Below are 26,963 nucleotides of genomic sequence, written 5' to 3'. Positions count from 1 at the left end.
ATTGTATCAGCACATTAATGTCACTTAAAATCTGTGGAGGTGCGTAGTTTTTCCAGACTCTAATTTCTCTCTCTCAAAGTTAAAAACATAGGTAATTTGTCTGTCCTACTGAATTAGGGAAACAGCATCTCAGAAATTTAGGACAATCTCACCACTGTAGATCAGATTTTTATTACAGTCTGCATATTTCTCCTTCCTTCCCCAAAAGCAATCAAACAAAAAGACAAAACCACTCCAGAGGAATGAGATTCACTTCCAGACATTGCTGTTGCATCATCACTTTCCTTGAAAGGTAATGTGTCTTCGTCTGATCTTTCAGACATAAAAGTGAAAACTGTCCTAAAGAAAGAGTCAGGATCCCTTTCTGGAGGGTTAAGTATATCATTTGTCACTGAAGTCTTGTTAGTTTGGCTGCTAACATGTCAAAAAGAAAAATGTTTGAGTAAAGTTGTACAAAGATCCCAGTAAAGGAGCGTGTGCTTGTTTGTATCAGCAGAATTATTATCTAATAGGATGGCAAATCTGTTTGTGATCTTGGCCACATTTTGCCTTAAGGTGTTATATATAACCATGCAATAGGGTTATATATTTGTGTAGGCAGAACAATAGTATCAGCTAAATAAAAATAGAGAAGTAATGAGGAATTAAAGGAAGTCTGGTCTCTTCCCTTACCACAGAGACTTTTTCTCCTGAAGACTTGCTCTCTGCACTGCATCAGTATTTTTAGCATGATGGGCAGACTCATAGCTTCACGGGTAAAATTAATTCTAAGAACTCCAAAGAATGCTGATAAATATTAACTCCTTGATAATATTAAATTGTTGTAAACACAATGCAAATCATTTGAAATTCTCTTCAAGATTATCATGACTAATAGGGAACATTATAGCTGGAATATAAATATCTATCAGCAGGAATATATATAGCCTGTTTTTTTCCCTCTTTCTGTATATGCTTTTATATATACATATATATATATACAGACAAATATATATATGGGGGAAAGAGAGATGGAAGGGAGGGATTATATATAATACCTACCCTGTCTGTGCTAAACCAAATATTAGCATATCAAGGCCAGGCTGTGAATTCATTAATTCAGCCGGTGATTGCATTGGAGCTAAGAGATGAACTGCTGCTTTTAACAGTCTTGGAGTGTCTGTGTGAAATATAAGCATGGTTTATACAAATTACTCATCTGATCCCCCCAAATAAATTGATTGAATTCAAACTCTTGGCAGTCCTTGCTCTGAAGTCTTAAAATGAGGTAGTTAAAAAATAATGTTCATAAAAATATATTTAATCATGAATATACAAAATAAAATTTCTAATGTGTGGTAATCAGCATTTCAGTCTGCTTCCACACAGTAATCATTTTTAGGAGTGACTGTAATGAAAAAGCAGTAAAAGTCAAAAAGTATCAGGCTGTGGTTACTCATACATGCAAATACAAAAACGAACTTCCAATCAGATTTTACCATTAAATTTTATATATATATATACATATATGTGTATATATAAATATATACGTATTCTCATTCATAATATGTCTCTAGATTACTTCTCTGGATTCATTTACATAATGGAAAACTTCCAGTGTTCACAGATTTAGGTCTTACATCAGTGTTGGTTCAGTGAGGGATTTCGTTAGATCCAGTGAAATTTTGCTTGAATTAGGAATAAAGAGAAACCTTCTAAAGACTGAAATTTTCCAGATACTGTTCAGGACAAAATAAATTAAAAAAAAAAAAATCTTATTGAAGATTATATCAGAATTCAAATGAAGACACAAAGTATGTCCCAAAGAGATTTAAGCCCCAAAATGGTATTAAATGCCTAAAAGACTGATATTACTGCTATACTTAGAAAGTCAATATTTTTGGAAGTCATTCTAATTTAATCTACACATTGAGTAACAGAGAGCCTTAAGGATGCAATGCACTTGCAGGAAATGTGTGCATCACATTAGCAAAAGAAATGAAAGAGGAAGAGTTATAGTAGAGAAAAATGAAGAAAAAGTACAAGGATAAAAAAAAAAAAAGTCTTAAAATCAAGTCTGCAGTCAAGGGAGATAGTGAAGGATCCTTTCTTGAGGGCTCATGTGAAGATGGCTTTGCTGATAATAATGGGGAAGGGGAAAGTATTGAAATTAAGCAAGAGCTGAGCAAGAGTTGTGGTTGCCAGGTGGGAAAATAAAGCAAGAAGCAGTGAAAAAATTTTCAGCCAAGGGAAATGTGGTGTAAAGAAAGGAAAAACACTTCCTTACAAACTAGACGTGAGGTAGAAGAGTGCATGATAATGACGAAGAGCCCAAAGTCATTAGATTGGAGACAGAGAAAAGGGTTATTATAAAATAAAATAAAATTAAATTAAAATAAAATAAAAAAGAGAGAGAAACATAGAGTCTTAGTGACAAAAACATAAGTTTAAAAGTGAGATACCTTTTTGAGTATTCACCTTTGAGACTGATCCTAGGCTTAGTAATATGTGAAGTCTTTCCGTTCCTTTCAGTGGGCATTGAATCATGACATGAAAACTCTTGAGCATGCTCTCCATCTCCCCTTCAGAATATTCAAATTCACATGAAAGCACTACTTGTTATCTGTGTTTTAATTTGTTTAATTGAAATGGACATATAACAAAGATTGGTGGTTGCAATAATATTTGGGGCATAATTTAACCCCATGTTTTACACAGCACTGAATTACATGATTTTTTTTGGCATATTCAGAAGACAGTTTTGACTTTTCATAATTAATATAGCTTTTCTCAGCTCTGTAATGTCTCTCAAATGTCAGCTTGCTTGGGTCCCATCCAGACGAAGCACTGCAGTGCTGTCAGTAGAGCTGCCATTCTCCAGAAGAGATAGTAAAATTAAACTCCTGTCTTCATATGGAAGAAAAAAAAAAATCTCAATATAGTTTTAAAACCAATATTGTTTAGTATTGTCTTGTCCAATATATCTTCATTCTGATGACTAAATTATTTTCTGAAACAAAATTGTCATAAAATAATTTTAGAAAGTGCTTTCCAATGCAATATACTTCCAGATTGTATTTTATGAGAGGAAGGATTTATTATTTCATATTGGCTGACTGGCTTGTTTCTGGTCACTCTAAAGTATATCTCCAGTTAAGAATATGGTTAAGTGCCTGGCTGAAATAGGCAGATAAATTAACAACCCTGCTTGTGCAAATGTATTTTTGTGTGGTCAATCCAGGCAAATGAGTTACTTCATTAAAAGAAAAGTGTCTCCTTAAAAGAAGGGAGTTTGGTGTATATAAAGTACTGAGAGCACTGAACTTGATGAATGCAATTGAGCTATTAATGAAACAACACTATGCTGAGAAAAAAAATATTTTTGCAATTATTTGTAAGCTCATATATGCACAGTTTCAATATTTATACATAAGATAGCAAAACCTAAATGTTTCTTTAATCTACTTATCATCCCTAAGTATCTTTACATGACAAAATGTAAACGTAGAAATAGGATGTAGGTACATCCTATTACTGTACATCATGGCATGTGTATAGGTCAGCAGTGTATCAGCAGGACATATTTGTAAAACCTACACATATTTGTAAGAGCTGTGCGGAAGTACTCTGTCAATGTGGGGTACAGGCTGCAAGAAGGATGTAGACTGATTGAAGAGGAGGGTGAAATAATGATCAAAACCCTAGAAAAATATGACTGATGAAAGAAGATTGAGGGAACTAGTGTTGTTTAGTCTGGAAAAGTGAAAATTGCTACCATTTTTCCTCTAGGCCCTGAACTATGTAAAGGGCTGCTGCAAAGAGGAATGGAATAAAGGGGTTTTACTTTCCTGGTGGACAGGAAAAATAGTTCTGGAATAGCACTGCAGCAGAGAAGATCCAGATTAGAATTAAAGGAAACATTATCAGAAGAATGTTAGCACTGAAGATACCTGAGCACACTGAAAAATCCTCATATATCTATATATTACCCTTCTGATAATAGATTAGACAAACATTGTCAGGAACGATCCAAATGATTTTGCCTTGTAGAAAAATGTGCTAAATAGCTTCTTAAATTGCTTTCAGATATTTTCTTGTATAATTTTTTTTGCAGCTAAATAAAAAAAAAAATAAACTTGTATATAATAATTTAGAAATCAAAAATATAAAGACATCTCCAAATTAAACTACACCATATCACAGTTGAGGAACCCATCTGGAAGTATTAAGGCTTTAGTCTTGTTCTTAACATGAAAGATCGAAGTTAGTGATACCCACTCTTTCTCCTGAAAGTCTTTATTCTTTGAACTCCTGCAGCACAACAAAAAGTCTTGGAATGAAAAGTGAATGGAAAATGCAGAGATCAACACTGGCCCAATTTTAGTAGGTGAATGAAATAAAACCAGGGACTTGCACCTCTGTCCTACTCTGTGTTACATTTCATAACGTCAGTTTATATTCTATCAAGAACTTAAGAACATACATACATACATATATATATTTCACTGATCTGTATATATCATTAGTTATTTTTAAGCTTAAATCAAGTAAATTGTTGAGCTGACAGTAAGTGAAAAAGGTCTTAGTTTTGCAGCGTAAAATACAGTGTTGTTGTTCTTCCTAAAAAGCAATATAATATGGACAGCTATTTGGAAGAGTCCTAATATGGTTCAATTGCAATAATGGATTAAAAAGCAAAAATTTTTGGCACAAATAAATTTTATTTCAACTTCTGTACTGAACTGTATTTGGAGCTAGAAAATGCTTCCTAATATATAATCCAAATCTCTCTTGCTGCAAACTGAGTTGACTAATTTTTGTCTTACCCTTCGTAGATATAGAGAACGATTGAATGCAGTTTCCATTGCAACAGATTTGAAAAGCTCATGTCTTTTTCAGTACTGCTTTTGTCTAGAATAGAGTTTCTTATCCTGTGATTATCATCTGATGCTATTCTACTGGCTGCTTAGACTAGTTGAAATTGGAAGTATTCAGTTAAAGTCAGCCATTTGATATGCTGATGGCAGTAGCTTATTACAAGGAATTTTTATATCTTTCTTGCAATTAAGCTGATCTATATTTTCAGAAGACGTTGCTTACCTACATGAAGAAATTACTCTGAAGTAGGGTGTGATTTTAGACTGCAACAGCTCCTGAGCCCTGATGTGGAAACTTGTATTACACAGTCAGCCAGAGGTAAAGGACCTTGCTGGAGGTGATTTCAGTTATTTGAATGGAATTTGTTCCTGAAATTATGGCTGCTTCTGGAAATAGCTCTTCAAAGTCATTTTCAGCAAGCTGCTGTCCTCTCTGGTGCGATGTATGCATCTTTAGGTTGCTTGCAGCCTGTTCATCCTCAGCCTGGAAATAGGAGTCCATACATTTTGTGTGTGTGAGGAAATAACTTGTCCATAGCCCTGGCCTCACACTACTAAGAATTCAGCAGATCTTTGTGAGGAGCTGATACACCCTTACCATTCTAGAGAAACCTCAGTCATCTTTTAAAAATCTGAAGCCAGCCAACTGAATACACAAATCAGCAGAAACTTCCAGTAGAATGAAGTCTGTAACATCACTAGAGAAGTGGAACCTTCTCAATTTACTTGACTACCTTTGATCTGAGAATGAATTTTTTTTAGCTACCATGGTAGAAGTAAAACAGGAAAAAAAATATTATTGTTGCTTGATCGTGCTGATGTGTTTATTTAAAAGCTCTTTATGCTACAACCAACCTTTTTCACAGATTTCCAGAAGAGTGGTATAATCCTTTATCTTTTATTAGCTGTCAACCACTGTCTAACATGGGTGGCCACTAAGGGTGAAACTAGACAACAGCTAGGTTATTTTTGAATCGCCAAACTTCAAACTTGCTAAAACTGCAAACTTAATAACTGAGAATTAAAGGTTGGTATGAAATTTTACCATGTCCTTGATGGAGTGATGTGCCTTAAGAAAACAAATTGTTCTCCTGATCCATGCTCTAGTTTAATCAGCATCATCAACGCAAAGCTCTCATCTGTATATATGAAGCACACTCCCAGCAGAGAGGAGAAGGGAAAAAGGTTCGTAACTCATAAGGTTCTGGTTTCTCCATATCACTGGTGTAATTTTCAATTTTTAAAATTCCTCTGGTAAAATCAGACTTTGAAATTAACTTGGTTGAGCTACCAACTTCTCTGGACAGGTCTAGACACAACCATTTTGCTTTGAAAACCTGAATAAAATAGGAAGATTTGTAACTGAGCTCCTGTTATGCATAATTAGCTTTGCTTCCTCCAAGGGCCATGCGGTGAGGAATTTAATCAGCTCACCTACAGGCATCGTGATTTCAGAGGTTAATGGCACAACATAACTAGGTCAACTTCCATTCCCTGCGAAAACACTGCACTTGATGCGTACGTGGATAGGAAGGTGTCCTGCTGTTCACGTTGGATGGAAACAGCACTGCTAATGGCAGATTCTCATTGATGATCCTAGGTTTGTGTTATACCAAAAAATCCTGTCTGAGATAATGGTGACAGAATCAGTCCAGCGATATCATCTACTAGACAGAATCAGTCCAGCCATATAATATACCAATTTTTGAAAATACATACAAGCTTTGAATATTTGTGTTAAATTCCGGGATAGACAGCTAACGCTTTATTAACCACCAATACTGTATTTTTAAAACTGGTGTCTAAAAATGGGATCTTTGCCTGTGGATACTCCTACTTCTTGGCAAAGCTAGAGAGTCTGTGTATCTGGGTGTAGGTTTGTGGCAAATGGCAAATGCGTTCCTGATTTTGTCATGTCAACTGCCATCCTGCCTGAACTATTGAGGAAATGAGGCAGATTGGAATCGCAAAATACTGAAGTATTATTTCAGTTATTATATCAGGTATGATATCATAAGATAAAGGTTAAGGTAAGATTAGTAGAAATATAAAGAAATTCAGGAGACTAGTATTTGTTTTGAAGAAAGCATATCTTTTTATACACATTTGTTTGCTCTTTTGTATTAAAATGGGTTCAGAAAAAGGCACTGAACTTGTGCATAAACCTGAATTACAGAAGATAGGATCTTCCCTTTACCATTACCTTGCTTGTTCATTCATTCAGTCTTGCAGTGAATTGAGCACTAGAAATTTGATGACATTTTCACTAACTGTCCACATGGTCTGAAAGTTTTCTGTAAAATTATCTATTTTACCACTGGTATTTTTACTAGGTTTCTGATGGTCTTTCTGTCTTTTGCTGGGCCTTCTTAAAGTGCCTGCTTATACGATGGTTTTATAGTTCTTTTCAGGGATGACAGACTTGACCAAGGCACACTTTCTTGTCCCAATTTCCTAGGAGGCATCATTTAATTGTTAGCTGTGTTATTATGTCAACAAGAACACAAATGTCAGTAGCTGTTTTGTATGAAAATTAAATAGTTTAGGTCTTGTAATATGCAGTTTCCGTAGTTTTGTGTTTTTCTTTGACATATCACTTCAGGCTTAACTATAAATAATAAACTACTTAGATCATACATATCAATAACAAAGTCTGTTAGAAGTGAGAGATTTCTTGCTTAATACCAACAAGTACTTCGGAGAACATCAAATCTCCTGACAGATGAGTGTTGCCACAAGGATTTATTTTGTACGGGCTTTAACAAAAATAGCTTCAGTTGCATTTTACTATTTAAGGATATTGAAGTAGAAGGTTATAGTGAAATGATTTATAGATAGTAATTGCATTCCCCAGCGTACCTATTTCCATAAATGAAATCACAGATTCAATTTGTACTTGATCTTGAGCACAACAATGTCAATATTTGTATATTCATCAGTTTAACTAGAAATTCATTTTCCTTTGTTCCTCCTCAAAATATTTAGAAGTTATAGAGCATATGCTAGCGTTGATTTTCTCTTCCTCATCATAAGATACACAGAAATGTGTTTTTATATTTAGAGCATTTTGATTGTTGATTAAAAGATGAATCTGATTTTTTAAGTGGTGAGGGAAACAAAGAAAGGTAAGTGTTTTTATACCATATTTTGACCATATCATCAGCATCCTGCAACAGGAGAATCAGAAAAATACTGAATCCTGCCTTGTATCTGGAAGTTGAATCTTAATAAACTTATCTTTAGTTTCAGAGAGAACTCGCAACCAAAACTGCTATTTGACCAAATTGATTACACAAAACCATGTTGGACTGAAGGAATGAAAACCATCATATATTGACCACTCGCTATAGAATAAATGTCTATATTGAGTCTCACACCAGCACTCTGGTGTGAGATAAGCAACTTAGTCCATTCCCTGATAGTGAAATGAAGAGAAAAGAAATGAAGTGCTTTAGATGAAATCATATAGCTCCAATCCAGGACAGGAAGGTCGTCAGGCAACTTGTAAAGCTGAACATGACTTTAGCACTTGCATCAATCTAAGCAAGTTTCCAGTCCTGTGCTATAATAGATGAGTGTATGTTCCTTAAAATGATTGACTTTGTTACTCTAAATAAAATGTTTCTTAGGAAGACTGCGGCAACTAATAGGAGGCTTAAACCCCTCTGCATTATTCTCCAATGTTATCCTTGCTAATGTCACTAATAAAAGAGTGCTTTCCTTAATATCTTTCCTTCCCATCGCTTCAGCACTCTTTTTGCTGGCTAAATTGTTCTTTTGTTGGCTCCCTAAGTTGTCCATACTTGAAGTTGCAAGCAGATCAACAGGCCAGTCTGAAAACTGTTGCTTCATATGTTTGGTGTCACAGCTATTTAGACACTTGAAATATCTTGCAATTATGCAATCTTGTTGGGATCTGCTACTGTGGTCCGCTAGCCAAAACAAGGAGTTTACTAAAAAAATAATAAATTACTGGCTAATATTATTTGCATGGTAATTGCTTTGCAGTGCCTATTAAATCAGTGTTTCTGGCACAGCTTTGTGACAGCAGAAGTAGGGTTATTAATATACTATGACAAAATGCTTTTCTCATTTTATTTTTTTTTCCCTAAATTAATTACTATTTTCCCATAGTGGGGAGGGGGAATGCATCCATTGTTATCCTCAGCTTCATGGGATTTTGATGAGGGTCATTGCACAGGCTGGAAAATCAGTGTTGCATGTAGGGAAATACTGGGACAGGGTCAGCAGCACTGTAGACTTCTTCTGCCTTTGTGTTTCCAGCATGAAAATGACTGATGACATGTTTCATTCATCAGTCTGAGATGCATTCTCAGCGCAGTTAATCTGCATATATGCTGGAAGTCTAGCACCTTCAGACTGCTGGATTTCCTGTTGCTGCCTTCGTTACCAGCTGACAATCATTTTGACACATCCAGATGAAATGGACTCACTGCCCACACGCTGGATAACAAAGCTAGCCAGTTGTCCATCTGGGACTTGCTGGTGAGAAATACATCAGCCTTAGATGACGCCTAATTCAGGATGCATAAAGCAGTGGTTGTCTCTTGGTTTGATCTCCGTTCGATTTCTCTCTCCAGAGCATTAATGACAGTTATTTAGTTCATATGTTGTCTGGGAAGAGTCTTCTGAACCTGAGCCTGACTGCATTTGCTAGGTCTGGTCATAAAGGGTTGTGGTAAATGGGGCCACATCTGGCTGGCGGATGGTCACTAGTGGGGTCCCTCAAGGCTCCATTTTAGGGCCAGTCCTCTTCAATAAATGATTTGGATGTAGGACTAGAAGGTGTTTTGAGCAAATTTGCCGACGACACCAAACTTGGAGGAGTTGTGGACTTGGATGAGGGTGGAAAGGCCTTGCAGAGAGATCTGGACAGATTGGAGAGCTGGGCGATCACCAACCACATGAAGTTTAACAAAAGCAAGTGCCGGGTCCTGCACCTGGGACGGGGCAACCCTGGCTATAAGTACAGACTGGGCGATGAGACGCTGGAGAGCAGCCCCGCAGAGGTGGATCTGGGGGTTGTGGTTGACAGCAAGTTGAATATGAGCCAGCAGTGTGCCCTGGCAGCCAGGAGGGCCAACCGTATCCTGGGATGCATCAAACACGGCATTGCTAGTCGGTCGAGGGAAGTGATTGTCCCGCTCTACTCTGCTGGTGTGGCCTCACCTCGAGTACTGTGTGCGGTTCTGGGCACCACAGTACAAAAAGGACATTAAACTGTTGGAGAGTGTCCAGAGGAGGGCGACGAAGATGGTGAAGGGCCTAGGGGGGAAGAGATATGAGGGGCGGCTGAGGTCACTGGGCCTGTTCAGCCTGGAGAAGAGGAGGCTGAGGGGGGACCTCATCGCAGTCTACAACTTCCTCGCGAGGGGGAGTGGAGAGGCAGGTGACCTATTCTCTGTTATCACCAGTGACAGGACCCGCGGGAACGGTGTTAAGCTGAGGCTGGGGAAGTTTAGGCTAGACATCAGGAAGAGGTTCTTCATCGAAAGGGTGGTTGCACACTGGAACAGGCTCCCCAGTGAAGTAGCCACTGCACCAAGCCTGTCTGAATTTAAGAAGCGATTGGACGGTGCAATTAATCACATGGTCTAAAATTTTGGGTAGACCTGTGCGGTGCCAGGAGTTGGACTTGATGATCCTTATGGGTCCCTTCCAACTTGGGATATTCTGCGAGTCTATGAATCTATAACTACTAGTTGATCTTAGTAAGCATTTGGTGAAATTTGGTATTTGGTAAAACAGAATCATAGGAACAATTGAAAATGTTTCTGCTTTAAGCTTTTCTAAGACACTTTGTACAAAAGCTCTGTTGTCTGCATTTCATTATTTTTAGTTGCTGTGATTTAAAAATGTTAATGTTCAGACACCAACATACATTTTCTTTATTCTTAAGTGCAGTTGAGACTCACTGCAATTTGTAGTTATTTTAATTAATTATTAGGCATATGTAACTGTCAATCAATAATTTAGATACTTCTGGCTTACAATTTTTGGAATGGAGCTTGGTTTATGAAGAGTGAACAAATATACCATTCCATCTGTTAGCCAAAGCCACCTGGCACAAAATCATTTTGGGCATAATTATGTAGTTGGCAAGAGTTTCAAAAAAAATGTGATTTCTACAGTTTTAATCCCAATTGTTGCTTTACTTTGTAGTGATGGAAACCTTACTAATACATCAAGGAGCGGTTCTTTTTTTTCACAGCTCTGAATAAAATAACTTGTGTTCACCTTGCAAAAAAAAAATGTGTAGCATCAACGAATATAGGAATCAAGAGACAGGCGTGAAATAATCCTGAGAGCATTATCAAATGAACGGAATTGAAGCTGGACTGTTTTTATAGGCAGTTGAAAGGACTCATGTAGGAGTTGCATCACTGTTTGTTTAATCTCTATGGGAAGAGACTTGGGACAATTTGGGAAATGATTTTTTTTTTTTCTTGGTGGTAGTGTGATTTTTTTTTTTCAGAACTCTGAGTTTTACAAGATTGCTACATCTGCAAATCTATTTTCCTATTCTTTCAGTGGTTAAATTTCTTCTTTATTCCTCTGGAAGCACAGAATACAGGCATAAGAGACTTAGCAAATTACGTCTGAAATACAAAGAAACTTTCTCCTTTTAACTCCTGGAGGGGAAAAGAAACTCGTATATGGTTAGCTCTCGTTTAAATACAACTTCTGAAGTCAGAAAAAATAGAGCATTTAAAAAGAAAAGGAAATTGCTCGAACTAAGTGTTTACTGCTGGTTGGAAACAGTTTTTAAGTATAGAGTTGAACATCATACAGAAGCTGCACAAAAAGCATGTATGCATTATATATTGCAAAGCTTCAGCTGGGGCAAGGCTGATTTAATGATGTAAACAGAGTAGTGTTTGTAAGACACACCTGAAGCAGGTAGTTCACGTAAAACATAGTCCTTCTTTTACTAAAGTCAGTGAGAATATATATTAAAAAAATCAATCTGGACCTTGTTTTGACATTTTGCTGTTGTTCAGAGCATGTGGTCTGACTGAAGAATGTGTTGTAAATGCATGTGACATGCAGACAAAGGTAAAAACTTGCGAGTGAAAAAAGAAAAAGAAAAAAGAAATGACGTTATTGCAGGGAGGTTATTTACGGATAAGAAATGCCTGCTCAGAATAGTTTGCCTTGTTAAGGATTGCCGCTTCGTGGCAAAACGTTGTGCCATGTTTTAGTATCTGGGGAGAGAGCATCCTTCGTTTGAATTCTTTGGATGGTTAAAGTCATTCAGTTATCATTCAGTTTAATTAAATGGCTTTTAAGATTTAATTTTAGTGAAGGGAAAAATGATCTACCATCGCAATTATGATTTATTTATTTATTTATATTACTGTGGCAGACAGAGGCACAGGAAAGAGCCTTAGAGATAAGTTTTGTAATGAAAATGCTTCTGGTTGTCTGTAAAATGTGTTATCTGTAATGCAGAAAGAATTGTTGATATTGTTAATTAATAAGCAGTGAATCTGGCACTTAATTTACCCCAGTAATGTCATTCAAGGGAAAGCACAGTATACACCAGGCTGTCATTCTGAAGAAGCCCCCATTCTTAAATTTGTAGAGACTTATGGCTCATCAGCTAAAAATTGAGGATTCTCTTTTGTCTACTGTGAGAAGAAATCTAGGAAAAAATATTTATGAATAGGCATATTATTGCACTCAAAAATGATTTAAAAATTCCCACTCAATATGTTGTGCTCTAGCAAATGCTCCAAGCCACTCGTATGCCATCACTTAAAAGTGCCAGAAATATATATATGCCTCTCTGTAAGTGTTGGTGGAAAAAGAGATGTCCTTAGTGGATCAGCGTGGAAGTCTTCTTCTGAGATTCAGCAGCGTATCAGCTGTCTTTAGGTTTCTCTGTAGGATTTTCCTTCTTATCTTGTGCCCATCCTAACAGTACTCAACTGCATTTTGTTTGTTTGTCTATTGTCTGTACAGTTCCTTATATTCTTACTCTTGAAACTGTCTTGACAGTGAATATTAGGAATATAATTGTCTGTAGGTGCATCAGTAGAGGATAGACTATAACTATCAAATTTGCTCTGACTGTGGATAGTAATGAATTCATTTTATGCTGGAAGAGCAAATTGCTCACATTATTATGTACAAATCATTTGAATAATCTGTTTTCTAAATATTTTTAATTAGGTAAAATTATTAAGACGCATTGGAAATAGGTTCTTTTTTTTTTTTTTTACTTTGAGACATGCGAAGTCAAACTGTGCCTTGTTTATTGTGTTATTCTTTAGTTTCAGCTGAACAAATTAATAACAACATATTCGAATTAATATAGAAATGCCAGCTGTGAGTTCCATCTAAACTAATATTCAGTCTTCACCAAAAGCCACCATAAGATACAGCAAGGCATAATCTATGGTGGTTCATTGGTAATTTCTGAATAACCTATAGAAGAGCAGTGCAGCACCATATATCGTTGCTTTATTTATTAGAAATAATACAGGTGAATTACAAAAATAACGGTGTGTTATAAGCTTTAATCATAAACATGTTCCTGGGCAATTCCTTAGCAAACCATTAGCAGAAAGGGTTACTTAATTCATCTGTTTGTCCTATACATGAATTAACCTGTAATGGAAAAAAAAACACTTGTAAGGTTTGAAGCATTGGTTGAGAAACGTAACTGATGGAAAGATTTTACAAGAGAAAAACATAATCCCTTTCCACTTCTCGTCTTCCCTGTGAACCACAACCTTTATACAGAGCCTATTATCTTGAGTATGTAGTAGGTCCCTGAAAGTGCAACCAGAGGATGTTCATTTCTGCGCCAAGCCACTGGGTTTCTTGTGTTTTTTTTTTCTTTTATTGTTGTTTGTTTGTTGTGAAGAACAGAAAATTAGACAAAAAATATACTCCTAATGAGCAATTTGTCATTATCTCAATCAGAAACAGAGCACCGCTCCTTTTCAGTCCTCATCAGCACCTCTTTCTGCATCCAGCTTAGCATCTCAGACTCCTTCGGTCCACAAAAGGTGCTAGATTGCTAAAAGATGAAAATGAAAAGTGGTCTGTTATATTGCATTGTGCAGAGAAATTGGTAAAAGTGGGGGAGGGGTTATGATTTTTGCAACTGTCCTAGAGAAAATAGAGGAAGCAGTGACAGACCAAGGAGAACCTGTATATGTTGGGAACACAGGGTTGGGAAGGGTTCCTCCAGCCTCAGTTTCCCCAGGTGCCTGTGGTCATGCAGGCTGATTGGGAAATAAAAAAGACCAAGCCCACTCCATGTTGTGCCTTGTCCCAGCCGCTGGTCCTAAAAAAAAAATCACTTTTTTTTAATCCAAAAGATTTTGGGGGTATATGTACTCAATTAGTTCAGTGTTCCCATTTCTATACAACTATCTATTTTATTTTTTGCATTAGTGACGTGTTCTACAATGAGTTCCAAAGTTGCTTGGGTTTTTGTTTTGTTTTGTTTTTTGTTTGCTTTGTTTTTACTTTATGATTATTTCTGTTGCTAAACTGTGCAGTGGCCTCTGTCACACTCCATATCTTCCTCCTGCAGGTAGGTACAAGCATATCACAAAAAATTACCTCGGCTGTAAAACAGCTCCAGCTCCGACTAATGACAAGCAACGACAAAGGAGTACGGCAGGCAGTTTGATGAGGAATAGTATAATAACAATAATATAATTTGAAATCATATAAAATTGTGAGTGGAATGAAAAAGAGGGGGTGCGTGCGTGCGTATGGTTTAAAATCAATTGGCAGTGTTTTGCCTCTCGCTTTTGGGATTGAGTGAGTGATTCATTAATTTCTGCAGTAACCCTGTGTGGACTGGCCGCTAGAGGGGGAATGGGTACGCGTTTTGCTGTTTGCTGCAGCTGGAGGTCCCGGCTCTTTGCATCTCTCCTTACACACAAACTTTCCCAAATCTTTCCTCCTTTCACTTGTTAGCAGCTTATCTTTATCATGCAGCTATGTTATTTCGTAATTTATGCTTAGCAGAACTAGGGACAGTTTCCTAACTGAAGGCATAGCAATATCAATCTTTAATTTCTAAGTGCTCTTTAGTTGTATATACATTTTAGAAGTTTATTCACTTTTCTTTTTCCTTCCTTTCCCCCTCCACACACTGAGCAGAAATTTTCAATACAATATCTGAAATGACAGTTGTCCAATTATTGCATATAACTCCCATCTCCAAGGCATGGATGAACAGCTTCCGTTATATTTTGTCTTTTGCTTTGTATTTCACAATTCCAAATTTCAACCCATGCAATCTTCAGCTTTTGGAAGTCCCTTTGCACATCCTCCTGATTTTCATTACTTTTTGCAGCATAAATAATCTGTCATTTGAAATGTGTTGTCAAACATTTCCTGATTGTTGCTAGGATGATTCAGCAGCCCTGGCCTTGGGAGGATGCTACGCTCCTGTTTCTGCTGCACTGAGTAAAAGGCCACTGTATTTTTGGTCACCTAGCTAATTTTCTATGTCCGTGGAGCTTAGCTTATTTATGGGAGCCTGAACGTCTTTTACAGGTGTTCTGTAAAAAGCTCTTGGGAAGACCAGATAGAAAATTGCCGGGTTTTGGATGTCACTTAGGTAGCCCCAAAGCACGGGTTATAATGGATTAGAGCAGCATGCTGTTGCTCCACAGACTAGCCAATTTCTCCCTATTGCATGATATTACAGACCTTAATAGATCTAACTTAACAGCTACTGAGATAAGATTTACCAGTCCGTTACGGTCATCTCTATTCAGATGTAAGGTAGGGGAAGTGCAATGCATTTCAGTCATCCCATTTTTGATGCAACAGCTACATTTACTAGAAATCTGCATTTTTTACTAGCTCCTCTGCTTTGTTCATACATTTATTTATTTTATTTTTTAGTTTCTTGATAAACACCATTTGGACCTAATGAGCTACGGTTTTAAATGCACTACTTTGCTTTAAATGCTCTAAGTTTTATTTCCCATTTACTGACAACTTACTTACCTGGAAACAATAGATTTGAGGTAGATTTAAGTGTTTGTTTCAAGTTTCATTTTCCAGGACTTATTCATCAAATCCTCATTAGGAGTCGTCATTAACAACCATAGCTTGACTCCTTTGCTAATGAAAAATGACAGATCGGGGCTAGGTTATTCTACATAATAGGAAATCATAACCAGGGAAAAAATAGAAAACTTTTCAACTCCCTTTTTTAAGAAAGACATGGAATGTAACATCATAAAACTTCTTAGGGGAACATTTTGGGGAAGACCTTTTGTTCCTCCAACTAGAATAACATTGTGTAATGCCTAACAGGCATTGGAATGAGGGAAATACATGCACAAAAACAACACAATTGGGTTTACTTGAGCCTGGACATGCCACTCATCAAAAAAAAAACACCAACACTTGGTTCAGCATATTTGACGTTCTGTGCATAACGGATAGAATTAAAATAGTTTAGATGTTTAAAAAATATACAAAACCCAAAAACCAACAACAAAAACCCCAAAACAATCCACATTCCAAGGGAAGAGCTCTGGGTTCAGCTTCACTGGACTTCATGGACTGCTGTTTTCCCCACTGCAAACCCATTTTTGTCTGTACTCGTTATGTCATGAAATATTGCCACAGTGCTTTGTCATCCCCTGACGAGTGTCTCTTATGTCAGTTATCACCTAATTCTCTTCCTGATTAACTTGCTATGGGCACCGTCCCCTTTTCTTTTAGCAGTGATTTTCTCCATTCTGTACAACACCTTTTTGCCCTCACCTTCTGCAACTTTAAGCCTCATCCTACGCAAAGTCTTTTGTTTTGTGGGTTCCCTCTTGCCCCGAGTGTATTTCAGATGCACTTCTTATTCATTTATTGACTCCATCATTTTTTTGCATGTTTAGGGCCATAGGATTCACATTCAATTTATTAGATTACAGCAATTAGATGATAAATTCATTGCATCTAACATTTGTTTGGGAATTTGATCTGACAGCAGCAATGGGTGCTGGGCTGCTGTGAGGGTACTTACGGGGCGAAGGGAAGGTTCATGAAGATGGAGGCAGCTGCATATGCCAGCAGAGAAATATAGAATGTCCAATATGGAATGACATTTACATGAAATTAAGGTAAACATTTGACATGCGGTGGCCTCTTTAGCACCGGGATTGCAAACCTTTTAGCAGCAGCCATAAATTTCTGTTTGCAATTGGAAAATTGCTTTGGGAAATAATCTGGATCGGAGAAGTAAATTTTCCGTCAAGATAAACTTCAGAATGGAGCCAAGTTTATAAAAAGGGGGCAAAAAATCCCCAGGTGGGTTATCTCATTATTATTAACATTCGTTAATATTTACCAAGCTCCCTTAGCAAGCCAGACGGTCAGCAGAGGCACTGAATAGAGACAGGTTCAGGTTTATTCCTAGGAGCTTTCTTTAGCTCTTGACTTGCAAACAGGGTTGATTGCAGGTGTGTTTCAAACGGCTGGCAGTTGGTAAAAGAGCCCAAACCTCTGGAATTCAGCAGCTGTGGGCTGTCCTTGCCATTTAGTTTGGGATTTTTAAGGTTTTCTTCCACCAACCTTCGATTCACTCTGCCTGTGAGGTTTGGGGAATGGAAAATGGGTGAGTGTGTAAAGTGAGATTAAAAATAGAGGGAGAGTATGTATTTTAAAGGATATTCAGAAACCTGTTTTCAAGCTGAGGCCCCAGCTATCAGGATGCTTGCTCATACCTTTTTGTAACCACTAGGGTACAGAGGTGTGCTGCTTTAGTGAGATTTGCTATATATAAACTGAATTGCCTTTATTGGATAAACCCTTTTAATCAGATTGATATGTCCATGCATTATTATTATGTTTAGTCTCAGATTTTACTGAAAATACAGTTTTAAGACCTCTCTCCGGTGTCATGCTCTCGTTTGCTGTTAGGACAAGGATGTGTCTCAAAAAAAAAAAAAAAAAAAGGCCAGAACGAAGTTAGCAATGAATGAGCTTAGTTTCTACCCATGTCAGTCAGATGAATCTGCTGTACTAAAAATGGCAATTCCGTGATGAAGCCGATTTTTGTACTTACCTATTACCTTTGAAATCTCAGATTTAGGCTCTCTTAGCTCAGACGTGGAACCGAATCGGTCAGGTTCCCATAGCACCCGTGCTGAAAGACATCCCTGGCACTAGTTACGGCGTCTGGTGAGGATGTGAAGAACATGAGAGCAGCGAAATGGTTTAAAATAAAAAGTGCCTGAGCACAGTAGTATGTGCTGTTTGCCAAGTGCAGGCACTCACAATGTTATTCTTTCGCCACTGCCAATTATCTCTTGATTTCTATAAGCGATGTGCATACGTGGATTTTCTGGGATGAGGAAAAGTGAAGTAAAAGGTGAAAAGCTGGTGTTTATCTTAAACTGAATTTCTTCTCTTGCAATGCAAATCTGGGTCCTTTGAACTCGAATTCCTTTCACTGCAGCCTGTTACATTTGACCATCTCGCCCAACTATCGCACCAGCAAAGGCGAATAGAGCAGTAATTGGTTTAAAGGCTGAATAATTGTGTCTGAATGCCAACAAGTGACGTTATCTTTGTAACAAAAACAATTGCCATGTTCTCGTGGAAATACAGATTTCATTGCAAATGTGTTCGCTTTAAAGCAGCCACAGTGCAATAAAATTACAGTGCTTTGCAGCATTCAGCTCGGCTCTTCACAGCCACCCACCCGATTACAGGCTCTGTCATGCCAGCAGAAGATTGTTGCTTGGATTCTATATTATTTTTGTAGCCTTGCTTCCCTCTACATAACTTTAGAGGTAGATTGCACTTACTTCTTTCCTTTCACCAGCTTTGTCTGGAAAAAAAAAAAAAAAAAAAAAAAAGGAAAGAAATCACTTGATAATATGGAAAGTCTTTTGCATGGCTCCATGGCTCTAAATGTGCTTTGTTGGTTTTCTTTCGCATAGAATATGCTCTGAATAGTTGCTCCTAATACCATAATAGCTCTGGTTTATGTCAGTAATTCTATGAAAGGTTAATCTTTAAATCACCAGCATTTCCTAAATTCCTAATCAACATCATGCTTGGAAAGGAGCTCGTGTAAATGCTCAATTTGTTAATATTAGACTGGGTTGAGCAGGTCAAGGAAAAGTATAACCTTGGTGCATAATGATAAATTGAACCCAGCAAAAATACCTCAGATATGTTTGTCATAATAGCTGTGCATACAGGAGTCGAATATGAGGGAAAATGAGCGTGGATATAATTAGCAGGAGAATCTGCTGTAGTACACGATTCCCCCTCTCTCTAAATGGGGGTTTCTTAGAGGACAGAAAAAATGAGGTATGTGGCTTATAAAAGTCTGATTTTCTAGGAAGTGTGTGGTGAGCCATGACTGGGATAGGTAGGAAGTCCAGCCAGCAAAGTGAGTGGAAGAAGCAGCGGAAGAGTGAACAACCTGATGGACGAGGGGATGTTGAGCTGCCCGGGAAGAAGTTCATGGCAGAGGCAGTGATGGGGCTGCCCGCGGGTGTCTGAGAAAGCGTGTCCGTGTGCTCCTCTGCAAATGCGTGTGTGTGTTTGAGAAGGCAGAAAGAGATGCTGGGTATCTTGCTTAAATCACTGCTGTTTGTCCTCACCACGGCTTCAACGTGGGAGGCGAAGGCACTGAAAAATCTCATTTACCTCGCGTGCGCGGTGGTCACCTCGCCTTCTCACCGGCTCTCGTCTTTCCTTTCATCTCTGCCCTCGCCCTGTCCTTTTCTCTTTCGTGCTCTGTGGAAGTGTTTGGTGCGGTGCCCTCCTTTCCAGAAGCTGTTTCATCCCTGCTTGCACAGTTTTAAAAACTGCTTTCTCCACCCACCATCAGTCTTGGTTTTCATCTGTGCTGGGCCTTCAGATTTGCCATGTTTAAAAAAGAAAAGGCAGAGGAAGCCAGCCACAACCTCATTTACTTGTTGTTTCTCCAGTCTTTTCTCTCATCTTTTGTCTCCTCTTCATTTCTTTTATTATTTTTGTTATTATTATTATCGCACTAGCAATAAGCTTCCTAATCAAATACTTCTTATTTGCCATTCCCAATACCACTGGAGAAGCCGGAGGGAAGGGGAGGGGTATGCAGAGCATCTTTTTGCTATCAGTGCAGAACCAGACACGTACAAGAAACAAATTTAGTCCATCTCAAAAGCGAATGAGGGGCTTTTTACCAGAGCCAAAGAAAATGATCAAATAGATACACTTCAAGTACTCCTTGATGCCTTTGCTCTAAAAGCACAGAGCATCTAATAAAACATACAGAAATATCCTTAGGTATCAATAATGGTTTTTCTCTGCACACGTGTGCAAGGCAGTTGCCACCCAGGCATGGGACTGCATCTTCAGCCTGCTGCAGAGCATCTCAGTACGGCTGTGACACAGAGAAGCAGCTCATCCCCCTGGTCAAGCTCCCTGCAGTACTCTAACAGCGTGGTAAAGGAGGGAATTTGCAGCTTTAACACAGAGTTTCTTTGTATTTTATATATTCAGGCCAGAAACAGAATGTGGTACATTAGCATCGATTCTGTGGATTCATATCATTTTTTTTTTTTTTTTTTTTAGTACAGAATGAAAGGAAAAAAGACAGAAATGAAAATAAATCATCCCTTATATACATTCAAAGCATACACAGCAACAGTTCCTTCATCACTGGTTGCACTATGAGTGTGTATTGATACTAGCAGCAAGAGATTGCATATTAGAGATCTATAACACTGAGAGTGTTAACCAGCCTCAAAAAGGTAGTTCTGTAGCTTGCCTTTAACCCTGTCTTACATATTAAAAACATTTCCAAAAAAAAATGTTAATTACCTAATTACAAAAGGAACATTAGCCTTATTAAGTGGAACAATAAAAGGGGAATATTTAAAATATTTTAATTCCTTTGATTTTCCCCAAGTATCTCCTGAAGAAGAAACTGTCACAACTAACCCCAAAAGCATCTCTCTCTCTTTTTTTTTTTTTTTTTTTTTTTTTTTTTTTGCCGTATAGTAAGCCAGGATAAGGGGATCAAAAGAGAGGGAATGACATATGTTTGGACAGTTGGTAAACATGAAATTTGAAAGGAGGAGTGAGGGAAAATCACTGCAGTTGCCATAAATACATTATAAATATAAGAATTCTCTTATATACCAATGCAAGCAGCCTGGAGCAGGATGAATAACTGGGTTTGTAATAGCTGGATTGAAATGAAATATTGCACATTTATTTTTTATTGTCCTTGTAGTTCTCAGGTAAACTTTCAGAATAGATGTGGGCAGCCAGGAGCACAACTCTGTGCCATGTAACAAGTGACACCCAGGGACCCCCCCTCTTTCCACCAGCAGAGGGGTTGCCAGATCTTCAGACAGTTTCTGGAGATCATCAGGAGGTTGTCTCCAGAGGACATTACCCTTCAAAAAGATGTTTTTCATGAAGGTTGTGAAACACCTCATTTTCTGCCATTTAGTGAGCGCTGTCCTCTCCATGGAGGATCCATCCATCATCCTGCTGGAGGTGGCAAGTCATCGGTGGTCATTACCTCTTCTTCGGGAGAAATAGCAACAGGCAGTACCGAAATTAAGCCCTCCCTTCTGAAATCGCTGCACCTTTAAAGCAAAATGTTCTGTTCGGTTTACTCGAGCTGCTGATGCAAGACGCATGAAGCACAGAGATGAATAAATTGCAAAGGCGGAATTGCTCACGTCTTGCAAATGTTGCTCGACGTTGTTAACACCAATAAACAGAGGGAATACTTCCAGAGGGGTGCAAACACTGGCGTGTTTAAAATCCAACCCACAAATATGCTAAAAATACATAGAAATACAACCACAGGACGATTGTTTGTCGGGATCAGTTTTGCATCAGATTTGCAGGGCCAAAAACATGACAGCACTACTACATTTCCTTGTAGCAACAGGGGGTCACTACAGAAAGAAAGCTTTTGTTTCCTTTTTTTACCATACATAGCCAATATTTTAGCCGTCATGGTTGCTTTTGGAGGCTTGCTGGCATCTAGCTGTAATCAGTCCTTCTGATTGCAGTGCTGGGTGGTGATTTGAGGAGCATACAACACAGCCCAAAGTTAGCCTTGTTTTTTTAGTCTTTCGGTTAAAATCCCTATTGGTTTCAGAGGGAGGTTACAGAGGGAAATACACGTTTTGGCCCTCAGTTAGCATGGCACAAGGTATTTTCTCTCCTTACCTACTCTACCTTTGCTCTTAGGTTCCCATGTGGGCACCCTGCCTTGCAGGTCCCTTGAGAGTTTCAGGGTGGATCAGGCCCATGTGGGTTTGAGGCACAGAAACAGAAATGTGCAGGTGTTTGAACAGAGAAAGGCCTCGCTTTGACAGTGACTGCTTGTTTCAAAGCTGTGGGTAAATTTTCAGTGACTTTAATTTAAAAATATATATAAATAAATAACAAAATAAAAAAGTTTATTTCCCATAAAGAATCCTCTCCCAATACATATACTCTCATTGGTCTCGTTGATAATGTTATAGTCTCATTAAATAAAAAATGTTAAGAGGCTATTTCATATTTAATATTAAACAGGGTGAGGGATGTACCAAATAGAGGAAAAAAGTTTGGAACCCTCCAAAATAGTGTCAGTTAGATAAAAATATATAAAATTCACTCTTTACAGTTAAAATTAGCAGCTAAACAACTGGAGAAACAGTTGCTTTGCAGGAGAAACAAGAAAAAAAATAAGATCTGTGCCTAATCTTATAAGTCTGTTGTAGGCTTTTGAGTATAGGTGGCACTTGGAGGCTATAAAAAAACCAAACCCATGTTAAATTAAAACAGATGTTAGATTTCTCATCTTTTCCTCCATTGTTGGCAACTTAAAAATAGAGAAATATGTACAAAGCATAGCAATGTTACCCAGTTCTTGATTTTACTTTACGTTTTGCTAGCATGTTGTGCTATATGAAGAAAAATTCAGGGTGCTCTGCCTGCTGTTATAAAACTGCCCTGTCTTCATTAGTATGAGAGGAGTTGTTCCAAAGATCAAGCAGTAGGTTGTTCACATACCGGAATGAAAAACCCGAAATACGAGGAAAGGAAGCCTTTATTTAAGGGCAATCAGAATAAAACAGCCGTGTGATTCTACATTACCAAATGACTGCTCGTAACCATGAATTCCGTCTTTTCGATCATTAGGAGGGAGGGTGCCTATGCTCTCAGCCTCTGCAGAGGTTTCGGGGTGGTTTTATTAGCGGAGGCTGGTGATGGCAGTGAGGGGCACAGGGTGGCTTTGCTCAAGAGCCCAGAAGTGTGCGCGGATGGCTCTGTCCCCCTCGCAGCGTGGCAGCCGAGGTTTTGCACGCCCGGCACACACAGGTTGCACCACTGAGAACTGAGCCCCTTCTGCTCCCCTCCTCTCATCGTGGCTCTACAGTGCACAAAGCAAGGGTTTCTCTGCTCTTGGCATGTCTCAGAACAAGCATAAAAGTGGGAAAAGCTAGTAAAAGCCCTTTAATTTAGGTTTTTCCATCTTTTTTTTTGGTCTTAAACAAAATGATGACTAGTACTTTTTCGGCAGTGTTTCAGTTGTTTGAGTTTTGTCATTATTATTTTTTTTTTCAAAGAGACTTTGCAATATGATCAGTTGTGATACAAAATACTTTTAGGGGTTACGATGCAGTTTTTTAGGGATCTTACAGCAACTTACAAGTGAGCTGTGCTTAAAAAGCCTCAGAAATCCTGTCCCGGGGACACGGGCAAAACTTGAGCCTCTCTGAGGTGCACCAGCTCCTTGCTGTGCTGACATCCAGTTACAGGTAGCACATTAACAAAAATAGAGTTCCAGTGTCATGCTTCATACCGCCAGTAACATCATGTACGTGAATGTGTAATAATTACAATGGGAAGCCATCGGGTTAATTTTCATCTGTCTATTTTTAACGTGGCTTCGTTGCTTCCAGACTTTCATTTCAACACTCAGAATGAAGAGAAAAGAGGTTAAACTGTTGCATTTTGTATACAGGGAACAATTTATGTAATATACACCAGTCTGTAAAAACTGTAAATGCTATTTTTTTTTATTTTAAACATTTTCCTTAGTTTACAAAAGATCAATAATCGGTACCTTTTTACACTCTCAGTTTCCTGAATATTGACAGATCTTCAAAGGGAGTATTAGCATAGGAAATCTTAAGATTGGCTGTCCTGAAGATTTTAAGACACGATAAAGCTAAAATATCAAGTCCTGCCGGCAGCTCCTCCTGCGATTTCGGCAGAGGAGTGCCTGTGAAATCCTCAGCAAAGCCCAGCAAACCCCCCGCTCCGCTCTCTGCCTGCACGCCGCTATTTGGTTGCACACTGTTTAAATCCCCAAGGCAAATCACACCTCGCACTCCCTCGCTGGCTGCTGGTGACAGGAGCAAGATCCGTACTCGTTAATGATCACCAGGGCTCCCTCGATGTGGTTGGGTTTGTAATCAACGTAATACTCCTGGGCTGACATGGCAGCCATTTGATGCATGGTCTGTTTCTGCTTCTGCTTCCTGCGCTGTGTCACAAAGCACTGTCTTAGCTGCCTGATGCTGGCAGGAAAGCACTTCCAGGAGACGTACAACACTAAAACCACAATGAGGAAGCTGAAAATCAGCGCCATGGTCCCCGTCACCACCTTGTGAATCTGCACGGCATTCTCAGCGCTCTCGCCGGGCAGCGTCACGGTGATGGCGTACGTCGTCGGCTCCTCGTCGGCATCCGGCACGTTGGACGTGGCGGTGGCCAAGCCATAGCCGAACATTTGGTCGCTGTTGTTGGTCACGGGGGAGAGGGTGTTGACGCTCGTGGGGTCCGCCGCATCCTCGCATAAGTGGAAAGCGTACACGGCATCCAAAACGTCCTCGCCCTGCGCGTACTCGGGGGTGGCACAGAGCAGGTTGCTGTCGTAGCGGCCCTTGAAGTTGCTCAGCCAGGAGGCCAGGGCGCAGACGTTGCGGCCGCAGTCCCAGGTGTTGGCGGAGAGGCTGATGCTAGTGAGGGACTTCCAGGAGTCCAGGATGCGGGAGTCGATGTAGGTCAGCCGGTTGGAGTCCAGCTGCAGGGACTTGAGGTGAGGCACGCTTTCGAAGACATGAGGTTCGATGTACTCGATTTCGTTGCCAGAGAGATCCAGCTTTTCCAGTTGCCATATCCAATCCAAAGTGTTGACGACGATGGTAACTTTATTCCGCCGCAAGCAGAGCGAGTGCAGGGAGATGAGCCTGGGAAAGTGGGCTAAATTCACCTTCACCAAGTCATTGTGCTCAAGGTGCAGCTCGGTGAGTTTGAACAAGCCTGCAAAAGAGTTTCGAGCCAGGCTCTTTAACTGATTGTATCCTATGTCTAGAAACTTCAGGCTGCGACAGTCCTGAAAAATTCTCACCGGCACGAACTTGATGGCGTTCGACCGCATGTGCAATGTCGTGAGTTTTCTCAGCCCGTGAAACAGGTCGGGCTCCAGCGCCTGGATGTTGTTGTACGATAAATCCACACTGCGCAAGTTTGGCATGGGTCGGAACGTGGTGTTGGGCAGTTGGGTTATTTTGTTGGAACTCAGGGTGAGCTCTTTCACTCGCCGCAATTTTTGAAAGGCATTCCCCTCCACTGAGCAAATGTGATTGTGATCCAGATAGAGCCACGTGAGCTGCATTAACCCTGTGAACTGTCCGTCATGCAGCTCTGAAAGGCTGTTGTACCGCAGAGACAAGCCCATCATGCCCGACAGGTTGCGAGGCATCTCTGTGAGATTCAGTGATTCACAGTACAAAAGCCTGCCCTCACACCGACATAGCTGTGGACACCCACTATTCACGGCTGGAAGCATTTTAGAAAAGATACCCAGCGTACACAATATCAACCCCGGGGGCTTCCTCAGCAGCCAGTTTAAACAGAGACCGATAAGAAGGAAATCCATTAGCAAGAATATTTCCAAATATGCTCGAGAATGTCCATTGAATCTTTTCAAATTCTACATCATATTTTATTTAAGGGAAAATAAAAAAATAAAAAATAAACAACCAAAAAAGCCAAAACCAAAGCAGAACAGCAAACAACAAACACAGAGCCAAATATTTCACTTTACAGCATGCAGGAGCTGTGCAGCATTAAAGTTCACAGACATTCAAAGGTAAAATGATAGTGATTTTGTTCATGTTAAAGGCTGCAGCAAAGAAAAAAATCTTTCTTCATGAAAGAATTTAATTAAAAAGTGTCTTACCCACCCTTTTCCAGAGAGTGACAACCTCCATTCAGTTGCTTCCTTTGTGTTTGGACTAATTATATGCAGAGCTAAAAAAGACCCCTCTGTGCTACAAATTCAGTCCCTTTCAGTGCTGTGCAAGGCTGGCAAGCTCACAATGTCTCACTTCGCTTCTGCTCAAAGAGCTCAAGGCTTGTCCAGCTAGCTTTTTAGCTGACTCCTAGGACCTGCAAGTTTCAGAACTATGTGCATGAGCTTGATCTTCTCCTTCTCCCTCTGTCCTTTTCTCTGCAGTTAACACTGTGGCGTGAAAAAAACTCCAAACTCTTTACTAACGACTCCACAGGATTTGGCAATCTGTTTAATGTCCATCATTTGCAACGACCATTGACCGGCACAACCTTTACTCCATAGAGAGATTACCATGCATTCACTGACCGGCTAAGGGTAGCTTTATTTCCCATTCTTTGTTCGCTTTGCTTGTTAGGTGATGCTTAGAGCAGAGAGACAGCAAGAATCCCTTCCCTTCAGCCGAGCAGTATGTTGGTAGAGCATGCAGAGGCACCTAGTGTTCACTGAGTGTCGTAAGCTGCTCATGATTGTACGCCTGCACTGTGCATCTCAGACATGGGCAGATGGAAAAGGGGTGGGCATAAAACCAAACGCCGGAGCGAACCGGGAAAGTAATATATGCTCTTTGATGAAATGGAAAATACTTTAAGCCTATCTCTCCATTTCTCAAACGCGCACGCACACACAGCCGCACAAATCATCAACAGCGAGGCAGTGCTAAGTAGGAAGCTTGAGAATTAGGTTTCTTTCTTTTTTTTTCTTTTTTTTTTTTTCTTTTGTTTAAAGTCTGAATTTATAAAGCCATTAGCCGGGAGAGGGAGATACTTGATTTCTTGGTTGGG

The 26,963-nt window shown here is 39.2% G+C and overlaps 2 protein-coding genes across 5 annotated transcripts in view; one reads left to right on the top strand and one right to left on the bottom strand.

Annotated features, from left to right (window-relative positions):
- CTNNA2 (catenin alpha 2) overlaps window positions 1-26,963 on the top strand; it is a 478,287-nt gene that overhangs the window by 297,308 nt on the left and 154,016 nt on the right. The window lies entirely within an intron of this gene.
- Window positions 22,742-26,956, bottom strand: LRRTM1 (leucine rich repeat transmembrane neuronal 1). Its single transcript, XM_040555122.1, has 2 exons — window positions 26,068-26,956; window positions 22,742-25,716 (listed from the first exon to the last, which is right to left on the bottom strand). Exon 2 carries the CDS (start codon window positions 25,672-25,674, stop codon window positions 24,199-24,201), a length of 1,476 nt encoding a protein of 491 aa, XP_040411056.1. The 5' UTR covers window positions 25,675-25,716; window positions 26,068-26,956; the 3' UTR covers window positions 22,742-24,198.

This window comes from Cygnus olor, chromosome 4 (genome assembly GCF_009769625.2).
Source record: "Cygnus olor isolate bCygOlo1 chromosome 4, bCygOlo1.pri.v2, whole genome shotgun sequence".
In the NCBI taxonomy this organism is placed as follows: Eukaryota; Metazoa; Chordata; class Aves; order Anseriformes; family Anatidae; genus Cygnus; species Cygnus olor.
The sequence above is the reverse complement of the archived record's forward strand: the minus strand, read 5'-3'. Positions and strand labels throughout refer to the sequence as shown.

Bases quoted from the DNA above. Each gene is read 5' to 3' on its own strand.
- LRRTM1 (XM_040555122.1), bottom strand. From the start codon at position 25,674: ATGCTTCCAGCCGTGAATAGTGGGTGTCCACAGCTATGTCGGTGTGAG.